The sequence below is a fragment of the Mandrillus leucophaeus genome, unplaced genomic scaffold (genome assembly GCF_000951045.1).
Source record: "Mandrillus leucophaeus isolate KB7577 unplaced genomic scaffold, Mleu.le_1.0 Scaffold13, whole genome shotgun sequence".
In the NCBI taxonomy this organism is placed as follows: Eukaryota; Metazoa; Chordata; class Mammalia; order Primates; family Cercopithecidae; genus Mandrillus; species Mandrillus leucophaeus.
In genome coordinates, this window is record NW_012101254.1 from 4,266,417 (window position 1) to 4,289,216 (window position 22,800).

The 22,800-nt window shown below is 43.7% G+C and overlaps 2 protein-coding genes across 3 annotated transcripts in view; both read right to left on the minus strand.

Moving 5' to 3' along the window:
* LOC105534059 overlaps window positions 1-7,785 on the minus strand; it is a 35,210-nt gene extending 27,425 nt beyond the window's left edge. The window contains exon 1 of the mRNA XM_011972731.1: window positions 7,599-7,785. Within this exon, the coding sequence (XP_011828121.1) occupies window positions 7,599-7,742 (144 nt within the window). The 5' untranslated portion in view covers window positions 7,743-7,785. The remainder of the gene's footprint in view (window positions 1-7,598) is intronic.
* Window positions 7,786-15,016: 7,231 nt separating this feature from the next.
* GCKR (glucokinase (hexokinase 4) regulator) overlaps window positions 15,017-22,800 on the minus strand; it is a 22,807-nt gene continuing 15,023 nt past the window's right edge. For both annotated transcript variants that reach the window (XM_011972608.1, XM_011972607.1), the window contains exons 17-19: window positions 20,176-20,325; window positions 16,215-16,349; window positions 15,017-15,430 (exon numbers count right to left, since the gene is read on the minus strand). In XM_011972608.1, coding sequence (XP_011827998.1) covers window positions 15,260-15,430; window positions 16,215-16,349; window positions 20,176-20,325 — 456 coding nt within the window. In that variant the 3' untranslated portion in view covers window positions 15,017-15,259. The remainder of the gene's footprint in view (window positions 15,431-16,214; window positions 16,350-20,175; window positions 20,326-22,800) is intronic.

Genomic DNA, 22,800 nt, shown 5'->3' on the forward strand with positions numbered 1-22,800 from the left:
TGGGCATGGTGGTGTGCACCTGTAATCCCAGCTACTCGGGAGGCTGAGGCAGGAGAATCACTTGAACCTGGGAGGCAGAGGTTGCAGTGAGCCGAGACTACCTCAGTGCCCTCTATCCTGGGTGACAGAGTGAGACTCCGTCTCAAAAAAAAAATCAAAGTTGGAAGACTTACACTACCAAATTTTACAACACTACAAAGTTACATTATTGAAGATAGCAAGATATTGGTGTGAGGATAGGCAGACCAATGTAACAAAACACAGAGTCCTGAAATAGACCCACACGTATACATTTACCTGATTTATGACAGGGTCACCAATAAAATTCATTGAGAATAGGATGGTCTTTTCAATAAATGGTGCTGGAGGAAAGGACAGGGATTACAGTGAAGTGGTGAGAAAGAGTCGTGAAAGTGTAGGATCAGATTTTAAATTCTGATATTTTGTTCATCATGGAATTTTTGCATTAATTTTTTTTTTTTAATAACATTGCATTAGGCCAGGCATGGTGGCTTATGCCTGTAATCCTACACACTGGGAGGCCAAGGCAGACAGATTACTTGAACTCAGGAGTTCAAGACCAGACTGGGCAACATGGCAAAACCCCATCTCCACAAAAAAAACACAAAAATTAGCCAGGTTTGGTGAAGCACGTCTCTGGTCCCAGCTACTTGGGAGGTCGAGGTGGGAGTATCACTTGAGCCCAAGAGGTTGAGGCTGCAGTAAGCTGTAATCACACTACTGCACTTCAGCCTGGGCAACAGAACAAAACCTAGTCTCAGTAAGAAAAAGAGTAAGAATGTTTCATTAAATATCTCGATTATTAAGTTTTTTGGTGCTCCTTACATTTTGTGTTCAAGGTGAGTACCTCACTCATTTTTACCCTAGTTCCTGCCCTACTGGAAGAATTAGATATCTATATGGGGAGGAGGGGAGTGTTGACCCCTATCTCACACCATACACAAAAAGTAATTTGAGATGGATCATAGAGCTAAATGTGAAAGAAAAAAAAATAAGGCTTCTAGAAGAAATATAGAAGGGTAACTTCACGGCCTAGTGGTAAGCAACGGTTTCTTGCACTGGGGGTAGGGGTAGGGAATACTAATTAATTAGGGGAATACTAATCTTAAGAACATAACTTCATAAATTGGATTTCATTAAAATTTAGAACTTTTGGTCATTAAGACACCATTGTAAATGAAAAAGTGAGTCACAGAGTGGTAGAATTTATTTTAAATACCTGTATGTGACAAAGGACTCATGTCCATAGTATTCAAAGAATTCCTACAAATCAGTTAAGTAAAAGAAACACTGGTAACCCAATTATTAAAAACACACAAAAGATTCAAACAGACAGTTCACAAAAGAGAATTTCCAAATGGCCAATAAACATGAGAAGTTGTACATTATCTTTAGCCATTAGGGAAGTGCACATTAAAACCACAATAGAATACCACACAGACTTACCAGGTGACTAAAATGAAAAAGATGGGCTGGGCACAATGGCTCACACCTGTAATCTCAGTACTTTGGGAGGCCGAGGGGGGCAGATCACCTGAGGTCAGGAGTTCAAGACCAGCCTGGCCAACACGGTGAAACACCATCTAAAAAATCAGCCAGGCATGGTGGTGCAGGAGAATCACTTGATCTCCATGAGGCAAGAGAATCACTTGATCTCAGGAGGCAGAGGTTACAGTGAACCAAGACAGCACCACTACATTTTAGGCTGGGTGACAGAGCAAGACTCTGTCTCAAAAAAAAAAAAAAAAAAGAAAGAGAAAAAGAAAGAAAAAAGAAAAAGATGGACAATGCCAAGTGTTGGCAAGAAGGTGGAGCAACTAGAATTCTCAGATGCTATTCTTGGTATAATCACTTTAGAAAACTGGTATCATCTACTAAAATTAAACATATATACCACATGACCAAGCAATTCCTCTCCTATTGGAGGTAAGAAACCCACCAACAATGCGTTATGTGTAATTAAAATCCTGAAACCTTTTTTTTTATCATATAGACATAACTTTTTTAACTACAAAAAATAAACAGGCCAGGTGCAGTGGCTCACGCCTGTAATCCCAGCACTTTGGAAGGCCAAGGCAGGCAGATCACCTGAGGTCAGGAGTTCGAAACTAGTCTGGCCAACATGGCAAAATCCCATCTCTACTAAAACTACAAAAATTAACCAGGCATGGTGGTGCATGCCTGTAGTCCCAGCTACTTGGGAGGCTGAGACAGCAGAATCACTTGAACCCAGGAGATGGAGGGTGCAGTGAGCTGAGATTGAGCTACTGCACTCCAACCTGGGCAACAGAGTAAGATTCCGTCCCGAAAAAAAAATTGACTTTGAAATGCAATGTGCAAGAATTCCAAATATAGGATCACAGAGCCTTTTTTTGGCTATTTTTAATGCCATAATAGGTCGTTAAATTTCATTCTACATTTCAATATACCCTGGGTCCCCAAATTAACAAGCACAATATGGTATAATGTCATTTGAAATTTGTTGTTGTCGACCGGACAAGACGGCTCACGCCTGTAATCCCAGCACTTTGGGTGGCCGAGGCGGGCAGATCACGAGGTCAGGAGATCGAGACCATCCTGGCGAACACGGTGAAACCCCGTCTCTACTAAAAATACAAAAAAATTAGCCAGGCGTGGTCGCAGGCACCTGTAGTCCCAGCTACTTGGGAGGCTGAGGTAGGAGAATGGCGTGAACCCAGGAGGCGACGGAGCTTGCAGTGAGCCGAGATCATGCCACTGTACTCCGGCCTGAGAGACAGAGCGAGACTCCGTCTCAAAAAAAAAAAAAAATACAGAAGTTAGCCGGGCATGGTGGCACACACCTGTAATCCCAGCTACTTGGTAGGCTGAGCCAGGAGAATCGCTTGAATCTGGGAAGCAGAGGCTGCAGCGAACCAGGATTGCACCACCGTACTCCAGCCTGGGTGACAGAGCAAGACTCCGTCTCAGACAAAAAAAAAAAAATTGTTGCCAACAACATGAATCTCAAACACATAATGCTTAGCAAAAGAAGTCAGATACACAAGAATATATACTGTATGATTCTATTTTTTGCAAGGTTCAAGAATAGGCAAAACTAATCCATGACAATAGAAATCAGAATAGAGGTTGTGTCTGAGCAGAGAGGAGGGCAGAGACTAGAAACTAACATGAGGGAACTATTCAGGGTTTATGGCTATGCCTTATCTTTATTAGGGCTTTAGTTACATAGGTATATAAATTTATCAAAACTCATCACCCTATACACTTGATATCTGTGCATTTTATGGTATTCAATTGTACCTTAATTAAAATGTATTTGTTAACAAAAAAGCTCTTTATTACATAAATATGTAGTAAGAAATTGTATTGGTTGTTTTATGAAGCAGAATGACTTCCTGAGTAATTTACACTGTATTTTTATTGCTGCGTCTTTCTGAGAAAGGAAGTAGATTCATGTTTTCCCATACCAAAGAAGGTAGCCAGGCCTTTGTTCATAGGGTTTTAGAACTCCTAATGCACAGCAGGGACTTAGTTTTTCAGGACTTAAAAAATTGTCAGGAACCTAAAACACAACCGTCAAATAAGTCTAGATCTGCGAACATTTTAAATTGAAATGTGCCAGAGGGTTGAGACAGGAGGAAAGCTGGCCTCTTGAAATGGAAACAATGCTGAAGCCGCAGGTGCAGTAGACAGGAGGACCCTCAGTAGGGGGTCCCGGAGCCCTTCTGGTGTTAAGAGCCCAGGTGCAGCAGTTTAGGGACCTTAACAAAGACCCCTGAGACCGGCAGAGAGGGGTTGAGACACAGTTTTTTGACTTGAGATGGCTAAGAAGAAAAGCAAGAGCTATCCCTGTGGCTTAAGGGCCTGACTCACTTCTACTCTGGATAAACTGCAGACACTCTGGAGTTCTTACACAACACAAAGGTTGGAGAGGAAAAATGATACTGGACTTTTTTTTTTTTTTTTTTTTGCCAACCTAGTTAAAGCGAGACTTAAGCCAGATTATATTTGATATAGACAAAAAAAAAAGAAAGAAAGAAAAAAGCCCTTGCCATTTCTCATACCCAATTGTTGTGAAAATTCTCATACCTAATATAAAATCAATTAAATGTCATGCATCACTTGTTACAGAAGAAAAAGTAGACATACATCTTTTACTCTTAAAGATGATGTTAAAAATAACTTCGCAATTATAAAAAGATATTGTTTTAAAATAAAATTTATTTAAATAACTCATGAAAAATGGACAAAATGCTTTTTAAGTTCCTAAGGAGGTTGACAAAATTATGAGAATGAAAGAAGTTTGAGAGTCAAAAAAGTTTTGGAAATGCTGCTGCAGGCAATAGAGTACACAGAAATTTTGTGTGCTTAGTTACCTTTAGCAGAGTGACACAATTAGCTTTGGGGGTTTTGTGTGTGTTGTCTTTGTTTGTTTGTTTGTTTGTTTTGAGACAGTGTCTTGCTCTGTCATCCAGGCTGGAGTGCAGTGCAGTGGGACGATCTTGGCTCACTGCAATCTCCGCCTCCCAGGTTCAAACCATTGAACCTGGGAGCCTCTGGAGTAGCTGGGACTCCCTAGTAGCGGGGACTACAGGTGCACGCCACCATACCCAGCTGTATTTTCAGTAGAGACAGGGTGGTCTCGAACTCCTGACCTCAGGTGATCCGCCTGCCTCAGCCTCCCAAAGTGCTGGGATTACAGGCACGAGCCACCATGCCCAACCTGTGTGTTGTCTTTTTGTTTTGTAGAGGCAAGGTCTGTGCTCCAGGCTGGAAAAGTAGGAGACCAGTTACAAGACTGTAAATACTTCAAGAGATGAAGTTTTAGTTAAGACGATCTAGATCTCGATTGCTGAATTTGAGAGATGTTTCTGATAAAACAAATGGAAAGGACCTTGTGACCCCCAGCCACATCTGTCTTCAAGATCTAGGTCTAGGCTGGCACTACCCAATAGAATTTTCTATGATGATGGAAATATTCTACATCTGTCCTATCCAGTATGAGAGCCTCTAGTTACATGTGAGCACTTGAAATGTAGCTACTGCAATAGAGGAACTGAATTTTATTTATTTTTATTTTTTGGAGACAGAGTCTTGCTCTGTTGCCCAGGCTGGAGTGCAGTGGTGCAATATCGGCTCACAGCAACTTCTGCCTCCCAGGTTCAAGCGGTTCTCCTGCCTCAGCCTCCTGAGTAGCTGGGACTACAGGCATGCGCCACCACGCCCGGCTAATTTTTGTATTTTTAGTAGAGATGGGTTTCACCATGTTTGCCAGGCTGGTCTCAAACTCCTGACCTCAAGTGATCCACCTGCCTCGGCCTCCCAAAGTGCCGGAATTATAGGCATGAGCCACCACGCCCAGCCAGAAACTGAATTTTAAATTTTATTTAATTTTAATTAACTTAAGGTCGGGTATGGTGACTCATGCCTGTAGTCCCAGGACTTTGGAAGGCTGAGGTGTGTGGATCACTTGAGCCCAGGAGTTTGAGACCAGCTGGGCACCATGGCGATACCCTCTCTCTACCAAAAAATACAAAAATTAGCTAGGCATGGTGGCATGGGCCGGTAGTCTCAGCTAATCGGAAGACTGTGGTAGGAGAATCACTTCAGCTTGGGAGGTTGAGGTTGCAGTGAGCCGTGAGTTGCACTCCAGCCTGGGTGACACAGTGAGACCTTGTCTCAAAAATAAATAATTTAAATGGTCACATATGACTAGCGGATACCATATTGAACATCACAAGTCTCGGCCATTAATTTGAGCTGCTTGATGAATATCTCCACATAAATTTTACAAGCACTTCCAACACAATAGTTCATATTCTGCCTCCACCACATTCACAGCATTTCCTGTCTAATGTTGCCTATGTCGTTTAAAGCACCATCATCCTGTGAGTCATTCAGGGTTAAAACCAAGAAGTCGTTCGTTCATTTCACAAACAACTACGGAGTACTTACTATATGCCAGCCAGTATACAAGGCACTGGAAATACCATGATGAATATAGTCCTCATAGAAAATGATGATAATGTTTATAATTAACTCTGCATCAGGAAAAATAGACTCAGTCTCTTATCCCTCCTTTGTAAGGGAGTCTTGCAACACCTTCCACATCCAAACATTCACCCCAATACCTCCTCCACTTTCACATCCCTGATAGCAGATGTTTTTGTCTTTTCCACTTACTGCTGTATCAATAGTGCACAGAGGAGTCGAAATGGGGGTAGGAGTGGGCGATAAATACTTGGGGAATTAATTTATGTTCTCTTTTCCTTTTTTTTTTTTTTTTTTTTTTTGAGACAGAGTATTGCTCTGTCACCCAGGCTGGAGTGCAATGGTGTGGTCTCAGCTCACTGCCACCTCCACCTCCCGGGTTCAAGCGTTTCTCCTGCCTCAGCCTCCCTGGTAGCTAAGACTACAGGTACATGCCACCACGCCCAGCTAATTTAGTATTTTTAGTAGACACGGGGTTCCACCATGCTGGCCAGGCTGGTCTCGAACTCCTGACCTCAAGTGATCTGCCCACCTCTGCCTCCCAAAGTGCTGGGATTACAGGCATAAGCCACTGTACCCAGCTATGTTCTCTTTTTAACCGTACCGCTCTGATTTTTTTGTTTCCTCCCTTCTTCCCACTAAACCATGAAAATAGCCTAGCTATGCCAGAGAACTATCATATAAGCTTACTGGAAGTATTTAAAACCTCACTCTTAGTGTGTGGTCCTCAGTCCAAGGGCAGCAGCATCATCTGGGAGCTTGTTAGAACTGTAGAAACTCAGTCCTGACCCCAGACTTACTACATCAGAATCTGCTTTTTAACAAGACCCGCCAGGTGATTCATATGCATGTTAAAGTTTGAGAAGCACTTCTCAAAGCACAGATCTAAGCACATTTTTATCTGGCTTTAAAATCTTTGATGTCTTTCAAACTGCACAGAGTCATATTTATGCAAAGTATTCAGCCTGGCGTTCAAAGCTCTACAATGTGACCTCTACAATGTGTCAACTTTTTCTCTGAGTCCCTACAGTCCTATGCTCCATCCAGACTGCTGACATCTCTCCTCAAACACATCCAATACTCTTCCCATTCCCACACCTTTTTTCCAATGTATTCCCTCTTTTTTGAAATGTTTCCACTGCCTTCCTCTATTCACCCCAACCACCTTCAAAATCCCACTCTTTCTCTGAAGCACACTCAAACCTGAGCTCTCCCAGGTGGCATTTTATAGACCCCCTAGTTCAAAATAATGTCTACCTCCCATGTCTTTAGCAACATTTATACCTCTATTAACTCTTATCACATTCTCTTTTCAGTTACGTGTATATCCGTCTCCCCCACTTCATCTCGAGCTCCTAGAGAGTGGGGATAGTCTTTTATTCTCCCTCAATGTCTACTACACTGCCACATATAGCAGGTGCTCAAGGTCTGTTGAAATGAATTGAAGGAAAAAGGATTTATAGTGACCTATAGGAAGACATTCATGGGCACTGTCTCAGCTCCCCTCTCCCTGCATCCAGTTCCTCCCATGGCCCAAAGTATGGCAGTTTCTATGGCCTCAGGAGTGGGACCAGTTCGTTTCAAGGGAGGGCTACATCACATACCTCTGAGTTTATCTTGGCTGCCACCTGCTTCCGGCTCCGATTCCCAGAAAACAGCATCCAAAGCCCCCAAATAAAAAAAACAAATAGTAATAGAAGGCTGATATATGATGGCAGTGGGATGTCCATCCCCCAAATTGGTGCCATTTCTCAACCCCATGCTCTTCTCAGCCAAAGAGTTTTCTGCCTCAAGGCTGTGACTCCATATGACATCACAATGGGCATCCCAAGGTAAATCTGATGGCATCCAGCCAATGTGCATGCTACTTAGGTCTCTTCTCTGAGCCATACCCAGGGTACCATCTGCTGCCCCTTCCTGCAGTTGTCCACAGGCTCTGCTCTGACAGCCAAAGCTCAGGGAAGAACTTCTTTATGACTCTTCTAGCATTGGGCTAGACAGCTTGTCATTAAGTAGGGAGTATGGAGGCAAGGTTTTAAAGAAGCAGGCCTCCCAAGTGGCCCGTTCTGCCCTACAAGCATTTTCTCTGGAGCCAGTCACTCCCCGGAAGTCCAGGTATGGTGTTAAATGTCCCAAACCACAAACTAGAATATAACGTCAAGTAATTTTTTTTTTTTTTTTTTGAGCTAGAGTCTCACTCTGTCTCCAGGCTGGAGTGCAGTGGCACAATCTCAGCTCACTGCAACCTCTGCCTCCCGGGTTCAAGCCATTCTCCTGCCTCAGCCTCCCAAGTAGCTGGTATTACAGGCGCCCGCCACCACACCTAGCTAATTTTTGTATTTTTAGTAGAGAAGGGGTTTTGCCATGTTGACCAGGCCGGTCTTGAACTTCTAACCTCAAGTGATCCACCTGCCTTGGCCTCCCAAAGTGCTGGAATTACAGGCGAGCCACCACGCCCAGCCTGTTTTGATTTTTAGATCCCACAAGTAAGTGAGAACACGCAACAATTGTTTTTCTGTACCTGGCTTATTTCACCTAACATAATAAGTGAAATAAGTTCTATCCATGTTGTTGCAAATGACAGAATCTTATTTTTTTTATGGGTGAATAGTACTCCATTGTGTATATGTACCACATTTTCTTTACCTGTTCATCTGTTGGTGGACACTTAGGTTGCTTCCAAATTTTGGCTATTGTGAACAGTGCTGCAACAAACATGGGAGTGCAGACATCTCTTCAATATACTGATTTCCTTTCTTTTGTCTTTATATCCAGCAGTGGCATTGCTCTCCATAGCGGCTATACTAATTTACATTCCCAACAGTATACGAGGGTTCCCTTTTCTACACATTCTCTCCAGCATTTGTTACTGCCTGTCTTTTGTATAAAAGCCATTTTAATTGGAGTGAGATAATATCTCATTGTAGTTTTGATTTGCATTTCTCTGATGATCAGTGATGTTGAGCACTTTTTCATATAATTGTTTGCCGTTTGTATGTCTTCTTTTGAGAAATGTCTATTCAAATCTTTTTTTTTTTTTGAGATAGAGTCTTGCTCTGTAGCCCAGGCTGGAGTGCAATGGTACAATCTCGGCTCACTACAACCTCCACCTCCTGGGTCCTGGTTCAAGCAATTCTCCTGCCTTAACCTCCCTAGTAGCTGGGATTACACGCACGTGCCACCATGCCCGGCTAATTTTTGTATTTTTAGTAGAGACGGGGTTTCACCATGTTGGCCAGGCTGTTCTTGAACTCCTGACCTCGTGATTCGCCCACCTCAGCCTCCCAAAGTACTGGGATTACAGACATGAGCCACCGCACCCAGCCATCTATTCGACTCTTTTGCCAATTTTTAAATTGGATTATTAGATTTATTCCTATAGAGTTGAGCTCCATATATACATATATATAGTTATTATCCCTTGTCATATGGGTAGTTTCTATACATTTTCTCCCATTCTGTGGATTGTCTCTTCACTTTGTTGATTATTTCCTTTGCTGTGCAAAAGCTTTTTAACTTAATGTGATCCTATTTGTCCATTTTTGCTTTGGTTTCCTGTGCTTATAGAAAATTACTCAAGAAACTTTTGCCCAAGGTACTGTCCTAGAGAGTTTCCCCCAATGTTTTCTGACAGTAGTTTCATAATTTGAGATTTAAGTCTCTAATCCATTTTGATTTGATTTTTGTATGTGGCAAGAGATAGGGGTCTAGTTTCATTCTTCTGCATACGGATACACTACCTGAGAGTAATTTATGAAGAAAGGAGGTTTAATTGACTCACAGTTTCACAGGCTTAACAGGAAATATGACTGGGAGGCCTTAGGAAACTTATAATCATGGTGGAAGGCGAAGCAGAAGCCAACACCTTCTTCACACAGCAGCAGGAAAGAGAGAAAGCACGAAGAGGAGAGTGCCACACACTTTTAAACCATAAGATCTTGTGATAACTCATTTACTATCATGAAAACAGAATGGGGGAACTCTACTCCCATTATCCAATCGCCTCCCAGCAGGTCCCTCCTGCAACATTGAGAATTGTAATTCAACATGAGATTTGGATGGCAACACAGAACCAAACCATATGAGAGATCCACTTTTCCCAGAATCATTTATTAAAGAAACTGTCTTTTCCCCAATGTATGTTCTTGGCACCTTTGTCAAAAATGAGTTCACTGTAGGTATATGAATTTGTTTTTGAGTTATCTATTCTGTTACGTTGGTCTATGTATCTGTTTTTATGCCAGTACCATGCTGCTTTGGTTACCATAACTCTGTAATGTAATTTGAAGTTAGGTAATGGATTTCTCTAGTTTTGTTCTTTTTGCTCAGGATAGCTGTGGTTATTCTAGGTCTTTTGTGGTTCCATATAAATTTTAGGACATTTTTTTCTATTTCTGTGAAGAATGTCATTGATATTTTGATAGGGATTGCATTGAAGCTGTAGATTGCTTTGGGTACTATGGGCATTTTAACATTGATTCTTCCAATCCATGATTATGGAATATCTTTCCATTTTTCTGTGCCATCTTCAATTTCTCTCATCAGTGTTTTATAGTTTTCATTGTAGAGATTTTGCCGGGTGCAGTGGCTCACACCTGTAATCCCAACACTTTGGGAGGCTGAGGCAGGTGTATCACAAGGTCAGGAGTTCGAGACCAGCCTGGCCAACATGGTGAAACCCCGTCTCTACTAAAAAAATATATAAAAAATTAGCCAGGCATGGTGGCATGCACCTATAATCTCAGCTACTCAGGAGGCCGAGGCAGGAGAATCAATTGGACCCGGGAGGCAGAGGTTGCAGTGAGCCGAGATTGTGCCACTGCACCTCAGCCTGGGCGACAGAGCGAGACTGTGTCTCAAAAACACTAATAATAATTATTAAATAAATAAATAAATAATCACATCATCTTCAAATAAGGATAACTTGACTTCTTCCTTTCCAATTTGGATATCCTTTATTTCTTTCTCTTGTCTGATTGCTCTAGCTAGGACTTCCAGTACTACGTTGAATAACAGTAGTGAAAGTGGGGATCTTTGTCATGTTCCAGATCTAAGAGGAAAGGTTTTCAGTTTATTTTTTGAATAAACTTTTTTGTTTTCGAAAAATTTCAGGTTTACAGAAAAGTTACAAAGATAGTGTATCCCATATATTCTTCACCTAGTTTCACCTAACATTAACATCTTATATAACTTTGGTACATTTGTCAAAACTATGAGATTAACACTGGTATATTTACTATTAACTAAACTCCAGATTTCATGTGATTTCACCAGTTTTGCCACTAAAGTCCTTTATCTTTCCAGGATCCAACCGAGGGTAGCACCCTGTACATGAGTCACGCCTCCTAAGCCTCTTCTGATCTATGACAGTTTCTCAGTCTTTCCTTGTTTTCCACGACTGAAAATTTTCAGGTATTTTGTAATATGAACAGGTATTTTGTAATATGTCCCTAAAGCTGGGTTACTGTGATGTTTTCTTTATGCTTAGACTGAGGTTATGTGTTTGGGGGAAGAATACCACAGAGGTGACATGCCCTTCTCATATATCATATCAGGAGGTACCTGATACCAGCTGGTGATGCTCATTTTGATTACTTGATTAGGGTAGTGCTTGCCTGGTTTTTCCACTGTAAAATCCATTCCCTTTCCCATACTCTGTTTTTTTGTAAGAGAGCCCCTAAATCTAACCCACATTGGAGGAGAGGTGGTGTGGGGTGATTAAACTCCATTTCCTAAAGGAGTGTGTGTGTGTGTGCGCGCGTGTGTATGTGTTTATTATTTAGAATTCTTTAGGAAAAATTGGTACTTTCCCACACTTTATTTATTCAATCATTTGCTTATAATGGTATGAATTCACGTGTATTTATGTATTTTTTAAACCAAGTGTTATTTTATTTTATTTATTTATTTGAGACAGGGTCTCACTCTGTCGCCCAGGCTGGAGTGCAGTGCATGATCACAGCTCATTGCAGACTCGACCTCCTGGGCTTACGCAATCGATTCTCCCACCTCACTTCCCAAGTAGCTGGGACTACTGTCATCTACCACCATGCCCAGCTTGTGTATTTATTTTGTTGCTCAAATTGTTCCCACTTTAGGCACTAGCAGCTCTTTCACAATGGCTCCTGTATCCCTTTGACATATTCTCATCCATGTGGAGGTTTTGAGCAATTCTTTACTTTCTGTGACTACAAGATGCTCCAGGGATCCTCTTCTTGTCTTTTTCCTTATCTTTTTCACAGCACCCCAGTCACTAGCTTAAAAATGACCCACTTCTGTCTCCCAGGATGGGAGCATTTTGCATCACCTAGATACAGTACCTGTCCTCTCAACCCTAGGATTTGACCCACCTGTCCAATTGGGTCCAACCCTAAGTTTCCACTGGATCTTAGGCATTTTTGCTGTATTTGTAGAGCCCATCCCTGAAACCAAATGGAGGCCCCTCTATCTCCTACCTGGTCCCAACATCCTCTTTCAATGTTACAGCCTATCTAATATTCAAGAGCTGGCTCCAGGCTGTGTAACATTCTGAACAATCTGAATGTTAGACCAGATGAATGTTGGTCAGGTGTGGTGATTTGCACATGTGATCCCAGCACTTTGGGTGGCTAAAGCAGTAAGATCACTGGAGGCCAGGAATCAAGACCAGCCTGAGCAACGTAGCAAGACCCTATCTCTACAAAAAAAAAAAATTTGAGCCGGATGTGGTGGTGCACATTTGCAGTCCTAGCTACTCGGGAGGCTGAGGCAGGAAGATTGCTTGAGCCAAGGAGTTCGAGGCTGCAGTGAGCTATGACCGCACCACTGCACTGCAGTCTGGACAACATAGTGAGACTCTTTCCTTAAAAAAAAAAAAAAAAGGAGAGACAGACAGTCTAAATTATGAAAAGAATAGTTAGCTGATTTTGGAGGCGAGTTCATGAGTTCAGTTATACATATAAAAAATATCAGGCTTAGAGTATGTGCAATATCCAAATATCTTTTGCCCCACCCCCTCTTGTTTTTTATTTTTCTTTTTTAGAGCCAGGGTCTTGTTATGTTGCCCAGCCTGGCCTTGAACTCCTGGACTCAAGTGATCTTCCCATCTCAGCCTCTCAAGTAGCTAGGATGGCACACCTGGCCCCCTTTTGCTTTTGATCCAGCAAATACATACGCTGGGAAATTGTTTTCTTCATCTTCCACAATCTAATCCAGTCTTCAGGCCCAGGCCCTTTAGTACTTTCTACATAATTACTGCCTTGTATTAATAATGGATTACTCTCTTGCTGTTTTTGCCCTTAGATGTTTACTTTCTCCAAATAACCGCAAAAGTTGTCACCCTATCATTTGTCTCTGAATAGTTCTAAAAAAATCTTTGAACTTGTTTAGCTCTGCCTAGAGCACAAATCCCACTGACAATGACTGGATTCTCTGCTATCAGATCCATATCCCACTGTGAGTCTTCAAACCTTCTTGGGTTTTCTTTGGCTGTTCCTTTACCCCACCCCAGCCTCCTTTCTTCCAAAACTTTCCTTGACTCTTGGCCTACCCTGTGATTTCAACAGCTCTCTGTACTTACCCTGCTGTTTAATCCACTTCAACTCTGTCTTGTATTCCAATTGCTACGTGCTTGTGAGTTTCTAAGGGGTAGGGATCAGATCTTAGTCATCTTGTCTCTGCCACAATGCCAGAGTGTGTCTAGCTTCTAATGTCCCCCAAGGCTGAACAGTCCTCCACCTTGTCCATAATACCTGAATATTGTGTCCAACTATGTAAGAATTGAATTCACTTGATGTCTTCATGCCATCCATGTACTTGAACTCTAGAACTCAGGGCTTCTAGAGTTCTTCTGCATCCAGCCTTGAAGAAATCTAACCCTGTGCCCTAGCCCCTCCAAATATGGGAGGGGAGCTACTGTACAGGTTGGTATTATCAACAGGATCAAGGGGTGCTCTGACTTTTGGGGTCCCAGAATGCTAGGTATCTTCTCAGACTTGACAATGTTCATGACACCATGCTCAGAGATGAACTGACCCCATGAAAGAATGTGGTAGGGAGTTGTGGGTAAAGAGAAGCAGAGGGCCTTTGCAGGAGCCTTTCCTAACTTTAGCTATCTTGAATTTGGGAGAGGTGTTTGTGGAGGATGAAAGGGGTGGTACTCAGAAAGCACCGTGAGAGTAGTGGCTGGAGAAAGGGGGATTACTGATGATCCAAGGCATCAGCGTGAAGATGTGGAACAGGAAAACAGAGCTCAGATAGAGGCTGCAGGCCCGCAGATGCACAGAGGGGCCCATGGCCACCTTAAAAAGGTTGATTACCCTATCCCCATAAAACCAAAATCTGGCTCCTTTGCAGTCACCCTCCTGCCTAAAAGTTCCGGGGACCTTTCCAGCAAGTTTCATCCCCAGAGGAATGTTCCTGAGTGTCTATTACCTGGATATTTCTCAGGCACAAGGAGGAATCAGCTCTCTACTGTCAGGGCCATATATCACAGGCCCTAACGAGCTGCCATGAATCTAGGATGAACAAGGGTCCTTTAATTTGTCAAAACATGGGGCAGCTGATGTCTAAAATGTACAGCCTGGGGTTTCTAGTGTTTGCTGGGTCCCACCACCAAGGGCTTTCAGCACCCCCAGAGTTCCTTATGTTCCTCTTACAAACACGGGCAGGGGATGTGACCCTCATTTCATGGTCTAATGTGTGGATGTAGCATTCATTCTAGATCTTGTCATGTCTGATGAAGACTGCCCTTTTTCTGGATTTCCTGTTAGGTACACAACTTCTTCCCTCTTCCCCTGGAATTATCTAAAAGTTCCCACCTCTCATCGTGTGTCTGTGTGAGATTGGAGTGTGTGTGCACGTATGTACACCTGGCTGCATGTTGGTAATGAAAATATAGGGATGTTAGTATAAGGCTTGTATTAGGGACCAATGAAATTGAGTTGGGGGCAGAATTAAAGAAACAAATCTGCTGTTAAGATCAACCTATGCCACCCATCCTCTAATCTACTATTTGATTTACTGACTTTGAAAGGTTAACTTTCCAAAATAAGACATTTCATTTTATTTCTCAAATCGGAATAAGTCGCTGAGAGTAGAAACCACTAGGTCAAGAGCAAGAACTCTCCCCCAAAATGGAGAGAATCTTTCTCCCTACCCTGGGCTGCTGGTGCCCCTGGAAACGGGACTTCTTCCTCCCACATACGCTGCTAGCACAAGTCCCCTTGGGCCGGCTGGGCTGAAGTGGGCAGGGTTGGGCCCCTTTCACCCACCCAGAAACACGGGTTCACTGACCGTCAGGCTCTAGGATCTCCAGGGGGTCCGCGGTGCGCTTCTGACCTGGCCCAGCAAGAGCACTCCTGACAGCCTCACAGACAGAAGGAGCTGCAGCCAGGTGTGCCTGAGCCTCAGTAATTGAGCACCGGAATAGGAGGCTCAGCAAGGCGATGGGGATCACCTGTGGGGAAGAGGCAGCGGACACTGAAGCCTGAGGGAATTAGGTCATTTGAGAAAGAACCCCGGGGGAAGGTCGGGCACAGTGGCTCACACCTGTAATCCCAGCACTTTGGGAGGCCGAGGCAGGCAGATCACTTAAGTTCAGGAGTTTGAGACAAGCCTGGCCAATATGGCAATACCCCATCTCTACTAAAAATACAAAAATTAGCCAGGCATTGGTGGCTGGCACCTGTAATCCCAGTTATTTGGGAGGATGAAGCAAGAGAATCTCTTGAACCCGGGAGCGCAGAGGTTGCAGTGAGCTGAGATCGCGCCACTGCACTCCAGCAGCCCAGGTGACAGAGCAAGACTCCCTCTCAAAAAAAAAACAGAACCCTGCAGGAGTTAAAGCATTTGATATAGGAATCAGGAGCCACCAGGTTAGATGGAAATTGGATGTTATGAAGACTAGAAGGTGGTAACAAGGTGGATTAAGAGCAGAGAGAAACCTTCATTTTGACCAGGAAAACTCCTATTCGTCCTTCAAAACCCAGTCCAAATACCCTTTCTGCCTCTTTTTCCTGACTCCCTTCCTAGGCAGAATAGAAGACCCCTTTTCTGTGCCCCTGTAGTACCTTTTTCACACCTCCATGACCACTTATCACAGTCATGTCTCCCCCATGAATGTGGAAGTCCTTGTGAGCAGAATGCCACTGAGCTTTGTAAACCCAGTGCCAAACAAACTTCTTGGCACATTGAAAGTACTCAAGAAGTATTTGTTGAATGACCAGCAGTGGGTAGGATACCTGTTCCTTCTCATGTGCAACCTGGACATGGCAGGAGATGGGAGCAGCCCGAATATCATCTGACAGTGGCTGGGGAAAGTGGATCGCTCGGAGGAGGCTCTCGATGCATCGAGCCTTGGACTGTCCAGAGAACCGCTAAGGAAAAAGTGGTAAGATCAGTGTCAGGCTAAAGGCCAGAGGAACTAAGAATGGAGTCACGGGAGAAGAAGCTATGAGAGTGGGAGGCTGGGATCCCAAAGCCTGGCTGTAGAGGCCGTAGATGATTTGTCCATGTTGGCAATCCTAAACTCATAATTTCCAGGTGTAAAGAAAAACTAGGTTAGCCAGGCGTGGTGGCTCAAGCCTGTAATCCCAGCACTTTGGGAGGCCGGGACGGGCGGATCACGAGGTCAGGAGATCAAAACCATCCTGGTTAATATGGTGAAACCCCGTCTCTACTAAAAAATACAAAAAAAAAAAACTAGCCGGGCGAGGTGGCGGGTGCCTGTAGTCCCAGCTACTTGGGAGGCTGAGGCAGGAGAATGACGTAAACCCGGGAGGCGGAGCTTGCAGTGAGCTGAGATCCAGCCACTGCATTCCAGCCCGGGCGACAGAGCAAGACTCCGTCTCAAAAAAAAAAAAAAGAAAAGAAAAACTAGGTTAAGGGGGTTGGTGGTGGGCTTGATTGGCTGGGTTAAACTGGAGAATTAATGGCAAATTGGTCAAATTTGCATGCATGTCACACCAATCCTGTAGGTTGGTAATCTGGACTCCCTCTCTCTAGTTTCCTCTATAACCACATCCATCTTGCACACTAATGTAAGACTGTTCATCTGCAAACACTGCTTCCATTTTGTCACTACCCTCCTCTCTGTCTAGCTCAGCATTGTCCAGTAGAAATATAATGCAAGGCTGGGCATGGTGGCTCACACCTGTAATCCTAGCACTTTGGGAGGTCAAAACAGGAGGATCACTGGAGCCCAGGAGTTCAAGACCAGCCTAGGGAACATAGCAGGACCCCATCTCTACAAAAAATAAATTAGCTGGGTGTGGTGGCACCTGCCTATCGTCCCAGCTACTCAGGAGGCTGAGGTGGGAGGATTGCCTGAGCTCAGGAGTTTGAGCTGTAGGGAGCCATGATGGTGCCACTGCACTGCACTCCAGCTTGGGTAACAGCGTGAGACCCTGTCTCTAAAAAAATAAAAATAAAGAAAAAAAAATAATGCAAACCACACATGTGTTTTTAGTAGATGTATTTAAAAAAGAAATAGGTGAAATTGGCCGGGCACGGCGGCTCACGCCTGTAATCCTAGCACTTTGAGAGGCCAAGGCAGGCAGATCACAAGGTCAGGAGTTGGAAACCAGCCTGGCTAATATGGTGAAACCTCATCTCTACTAAAAATACAAAAAAAAAAATTAGCTGGGCGTGGTGGTGCATGCCTGTAATCCCAGCTACTCAGGAGGCTGAGGCAGGAGAATCATTTGAACCCAGGAGGCAGAGGTTGCAGTGAGCCAAGATCGTGCCACTGCACTCCAGCCTGGGTGACAGAGCGAGAATACATCTCAAAAAAAAAAAAAAATTGATTTCACCTATTTCTCCTGACCTTGTGATCTGCCCACCTTGTCCTCCCAAAGTGCTGGGATTATAGGCATGAGCCACCACGCCTGGCCTGAAATCAATTTTAATAATATATTTCATTTAACCCAGTATATAACCCAATGTAAACAACATTAAACATTATTAGTGAGATATTTTGCAATATTTTTCTATATTCATATTTTGTATTTTGAAATCCAGTGTGTATTTTACAACTAGAGCACACCTCAATTTGGTTTTTTGTGACTCTTTTTGATTTTTTTTTTTTTTTTTTGAGAGAGAGTCTCACTCTGTCACCTAGGCTGGAGTGGAGTGGCACTATCTTGGCTCACTGAAACCTCCACCTCCCAGATTCAAGCAATTCTCCTGCCTCAGCCTCCCTAATAGATAGGACTATAGGCCTGTGCCAATATACCCGGAATTTTTTTTTTTTTTTTAGTAGAGACAGGATTTCACCATGTTGGCCAGGCTGGTCTCGAACTCCTGACCTCAAGTGATCTGCCCGCTTTGGCTTCCCAGAATGCTGGGATTACAGCATGAGCCACCATGCCCAGCCAGCCCACCTCAATTTGGGTGCTAGATTTGCAATGCTAAAAAGCGAAATGTAGTCCTACCAAAACATTAAAGTTACATTTAATTTAAAAATTATACAGCTTTGGTTTTTACATAAAATTAAAAATTCAGTTCCTTAGTCACACTAGCCACATTTCAAGTGCTTAGTAGCCACATGCGACTAGTGGCCAGTGTTTTGGACAGCACAGGTCTAGCTGCATTTGGCAAGTCCAAATTCCTGCCTGACTTTAACCTTCCACATCCTCCCCTTCCTACTTCTTCACAATCTCTCACTGTGCTCTAAAGTGACTCGCCACCCTGGTCAGACCTGTGTCCCTCACATATCATGCCCAGTCCCCCTTCTGGGACTTGGTGAATGACCTAACAGGAATGCCCTTCTGTCCATCTGTCCAAGCCATAACCACCAGGCCTAGCTCAAATACCACCTCTTCCATGAGGCCTTCTTTCTGCTATAATGCATACTGACCCCCACCTTCTTTGTACCTCCACTGGACTTCAGTAAGAACCATAGTTTATTTTGGGGACCTGGTGGGTGCTCACTAAATGTTCATTGATTGATTCCTTTCACATAGGGTTGCCAGATTTTGTGAACAAAAATACAGGACATCCAAATATATAATGAAAAAAATCTAAAAATCTCAAATATTACATAGAGCATACTTAATGAAAAAATTATTCCATATTTATCTGAAATTCAAATTTAACTGGGCGTCCTGTATTTTTATTTGCTGAATCTGGCGACCCCATTTTCATGACCATCTGTTGTGCCGTCTGCTCAGCATCCACTCCTCCTTCTGGTATCAGCACCTTGGTTTTCCTCAGAGGATCTATCGCTCCCCCATGCTCAGGTAATGAGGTTGGATTGAGGCTCACCTCCCAGCCCTTTTTCCACCACCATCCTGAAGGGAGAGCTCATGAACCAGACTGGGCAGAGCACGCCTTGCCCTGGAAAACAGTGATTGCTTCAGGGACATGCATGTGTCCCAAGCAAGAGCCTCCGACCAGGCATTTGCAAGAACCACAGGACAGGCAAGTTCTTTGCCCACTAGTATTGCCAACTAAGTTGTCAGGCTGGCACTACTGCTGGCCAGTTTGCCACCTAATGGAGAAAACTTGCCTAAGAATGAGAACAAAGACTGGGCGCAGTGACTTACGCCTGTAATCCCAGCACTTAGGGAGGCTGAGGCGGGTGGATCACCTGAGGTCAGGAGTTCCAGACCAGCCTGGCCAACATGGCGAAACCCTGTCTCTGCTAAAAAATACAAAATTAGCTGGGCATGGTGGTGGGTGCCTGTAATCCCAGATACTCAGGAGACTGAGGCAGGAGAATCACTGGAACCTCAGAGGCGGAGGTTGCACTGAGCTGAAATAGCGCTGCTATACTCCAGCCTGGGTGATAGCGCAAGACCTCATCTCAAAAAAAAAAAAAAAAAAAAAAAAAAAGAATGAGAGCAACACAGAGGAAAGCAGAATTAAGGGTGGAAAGTTCTGGAACACATTAGATTTAGCTGCCCTAAGATTGTTCAGTTATATCAGTTGTCATTTTCTTTGTTTAGCTTAAACCAGTATAAACTCGTTTTCCATCACATTTGTAACTGAAACAGTCTTGCCTAATAATTACAATTTCACAAACACACCCAAGTGTGCTCACACACTCCTTAAGGAGAAGATGCACCTAATCAGAGGAGCAGAAGCACATAGAAAAGGCAGCCTGTACTCTTACACATTTCCATACCTCTGCAAAATGCCCTTCTCTGACAGCCTAAGCATTGAGGCCAGGCCCCACCCAGCCCTGCCCCATCATATCCCTACCTGCAGCATGGCCAGTGCCCGCCAGAAGAGCTTGGAGTTGCTAATTCGAAGGTCCAACATGTGGTTTTGTAGGATCTTCCCAAGAAGCACATGAGCACCTGTACTCACTGTATTCAGAACCCATTTGGTGCTTAGCTCACGCTGAAACTTCTGAAAAGGGCAGACACACGGGGGTGTCAAAAATTAGAGGACAGAAGAGCAGCAGAGTGAACAGGGCCCTGTTATCAGACGGGAAACCAACTGTCAAGAACCAGGGACCAAAATGCAGACATGATTTGTTTGAGCAGCCCAGGGATTAAATGTCAGGGCAGTAGATGTAAACCAGAACTGTCTCAGGCAAACCTGGTAGCTTCACCCATTTGTGTTTTTGATCCCTAGGTAGACAGACATGTTCTCTGAGTCCTTCCACATTAGGATTTTGATCCTGCTGAATCGTTCCTTTTTCTCCCTGGGTATCTGACAGCAGGAGTGGGATTCATTCCACTAAACCACAGGCTTCTTGAGAGGGCAGAGATGGTGACTTACTCTGCTCCAGGGCCCCAGTTTTTTAGACCATGACTGACATGTTTGCTGATCAATACATTTGTTAAGGCCAGGCACAGTGGCTCACTCCTGTAATCCCACCACTTTGGGAGGCCAAGGTGGGCAGATCACCTGAGGTCAGGAGTTCTTGACAAAGCTAGCCAACACGATGAAACACTGTCTCTACTAAAAATACAAACATTAGCCGGGAGTGCTGGCATACACCTGTAATCCCAGCTACGCGGGGGGCTGAGGCACAAGAATCACTTGAATCTGGGAGGTGGAGGTTGCAGTGAGCCTAGATTGTGCCACTGCACTCCAGCCTGGGCAACAGAGTGAGACTATGTCTCAAGGGGAAAAAAATGTTTGTTGAAAAATGAATTCTATTTAATTTTCGTAACAACCCTACACAATAAGTTTATCTATCCTCATTTTTACATATGGGGCAACTAGAGGTCAGAAGTAAATTAACTTGGAGCAGCTCATATGATAACGAGATGCAGAATGAGGACCTAAATCCAGGTCTTCTGATTCAATGATGAGGGCATTTCCTACTTTGCTGCAAATATTTCCTGGATGAATGAGAGAACCTATGTGAAGGCATGTCGAAAACTAAAAAGTTGTACAAACGTGGTATCGCGAGTATAAAACTGCCACTTGTTTTTGGCCCTTATATTTTGTCCACTTTGGGGCACTTATAACACCTATTGGCACATTAGCAGGGAAACTGGGGCCCAGTAAAGGTGTTGAGGGGATTAATTAATTGGTGATATGGTTAGGCGGCTTTGTGTCCTCACCCAAATCTCATCTTGAATTGTAATCCCCACAGTCCCCATGTGTCAAGGGAGAGACCAGGGGGAGGTAATTGACTCATAGTGACGGGGGGGTTCCCCCATGCTATTCTTGGGATAGTGAGTGAGTTCTCATGAGATCTGATGGTTTTATAAGGGGCTCTTCCCCCTTCACTTGGCACTTCTTTCTGCCACCTTGGGAAGAAGATACCTTGCTTTCCCTTTACCTTCCACCATGATTGTAAGTTTCCTGAGGCCTCCCCAGCCATACTGAACTGTGGATCAATTAAACCTCTTTCCTTTATAAATCACCTAGTCTCAGGCAGTTCTTTAGAGCAGTATGAAAATGTACTGGCCAAGGTGGGCGGATCATGAGGTCAGGAGACTGAGACCATCCTGGCTAACATGGTGAAATCCCATCTCTACTAAAAATACAAAAATTAGCCAGGTATGGTAGCAAGCACCTGTAAGTCAGAGCTACTCAGGAGGCTGAGGCAGGAGAATTGCTTCAACCCAGGAGGCAGAGGTTGTAGTGAGCTGAGATCGCACCACTGCACTCCAGCCTGATGACAGAATGAGACTCTATATCATCAAAAAAAAAAAAGTACTAATATACGTGGTCCTAGCCAGGCTGAGGAAACAGGCTACTGCTACTTTTACTTCTTTATTCTGGAATTCTAGAAATAGCTGTTCACACAAAACCCTGGAAGAGGGTATATTGAAAACATTTTAACAAATGAATGACCAGGACACTAAGTATAAGAACAGATATCTGACCAATTTCAGCATGAAACTGGCCAGTAAGTATGCAGTACTGATGCTATAGGGTGTATGTCAGACTGCACTTTGGGAGAAAGGTCAGTTAAATTTGGGTTATAACACTGATCATTTATACCACTAACATGAACACCATTAACACAAAAATATTTTAAATTTTATATAATTTGGAGTAAGACACGTTCATTTTAAAGTACACATGGAAAAATCGGCCTGGTTATAGCCAGGAAAATCCTTAAAAAGAAGAACAGGCTGGGTGCAATGGCTCACGCCTATAATCCCAGCACTTTGGGAGGCTGAGGTGAGCAGATCACTTGAGGTCAGCCTGGACAACAGGGTGAAACCTGATCTCTACTAAAAACACAAAAGAAAATTTGCCTGGTGTGCTGGCACCTGCCTGTAATCCCAGCTACTTGGGAGACTGAGGCAAGATAATCACTTGAACCTGGGGAGTGGAGGTTGCAGTGAGCCGAGATCATGCCATTGAACTCCAATTTGGGCAACAGAATGAGACTCCGTCTCAAAAAAAAAAAAA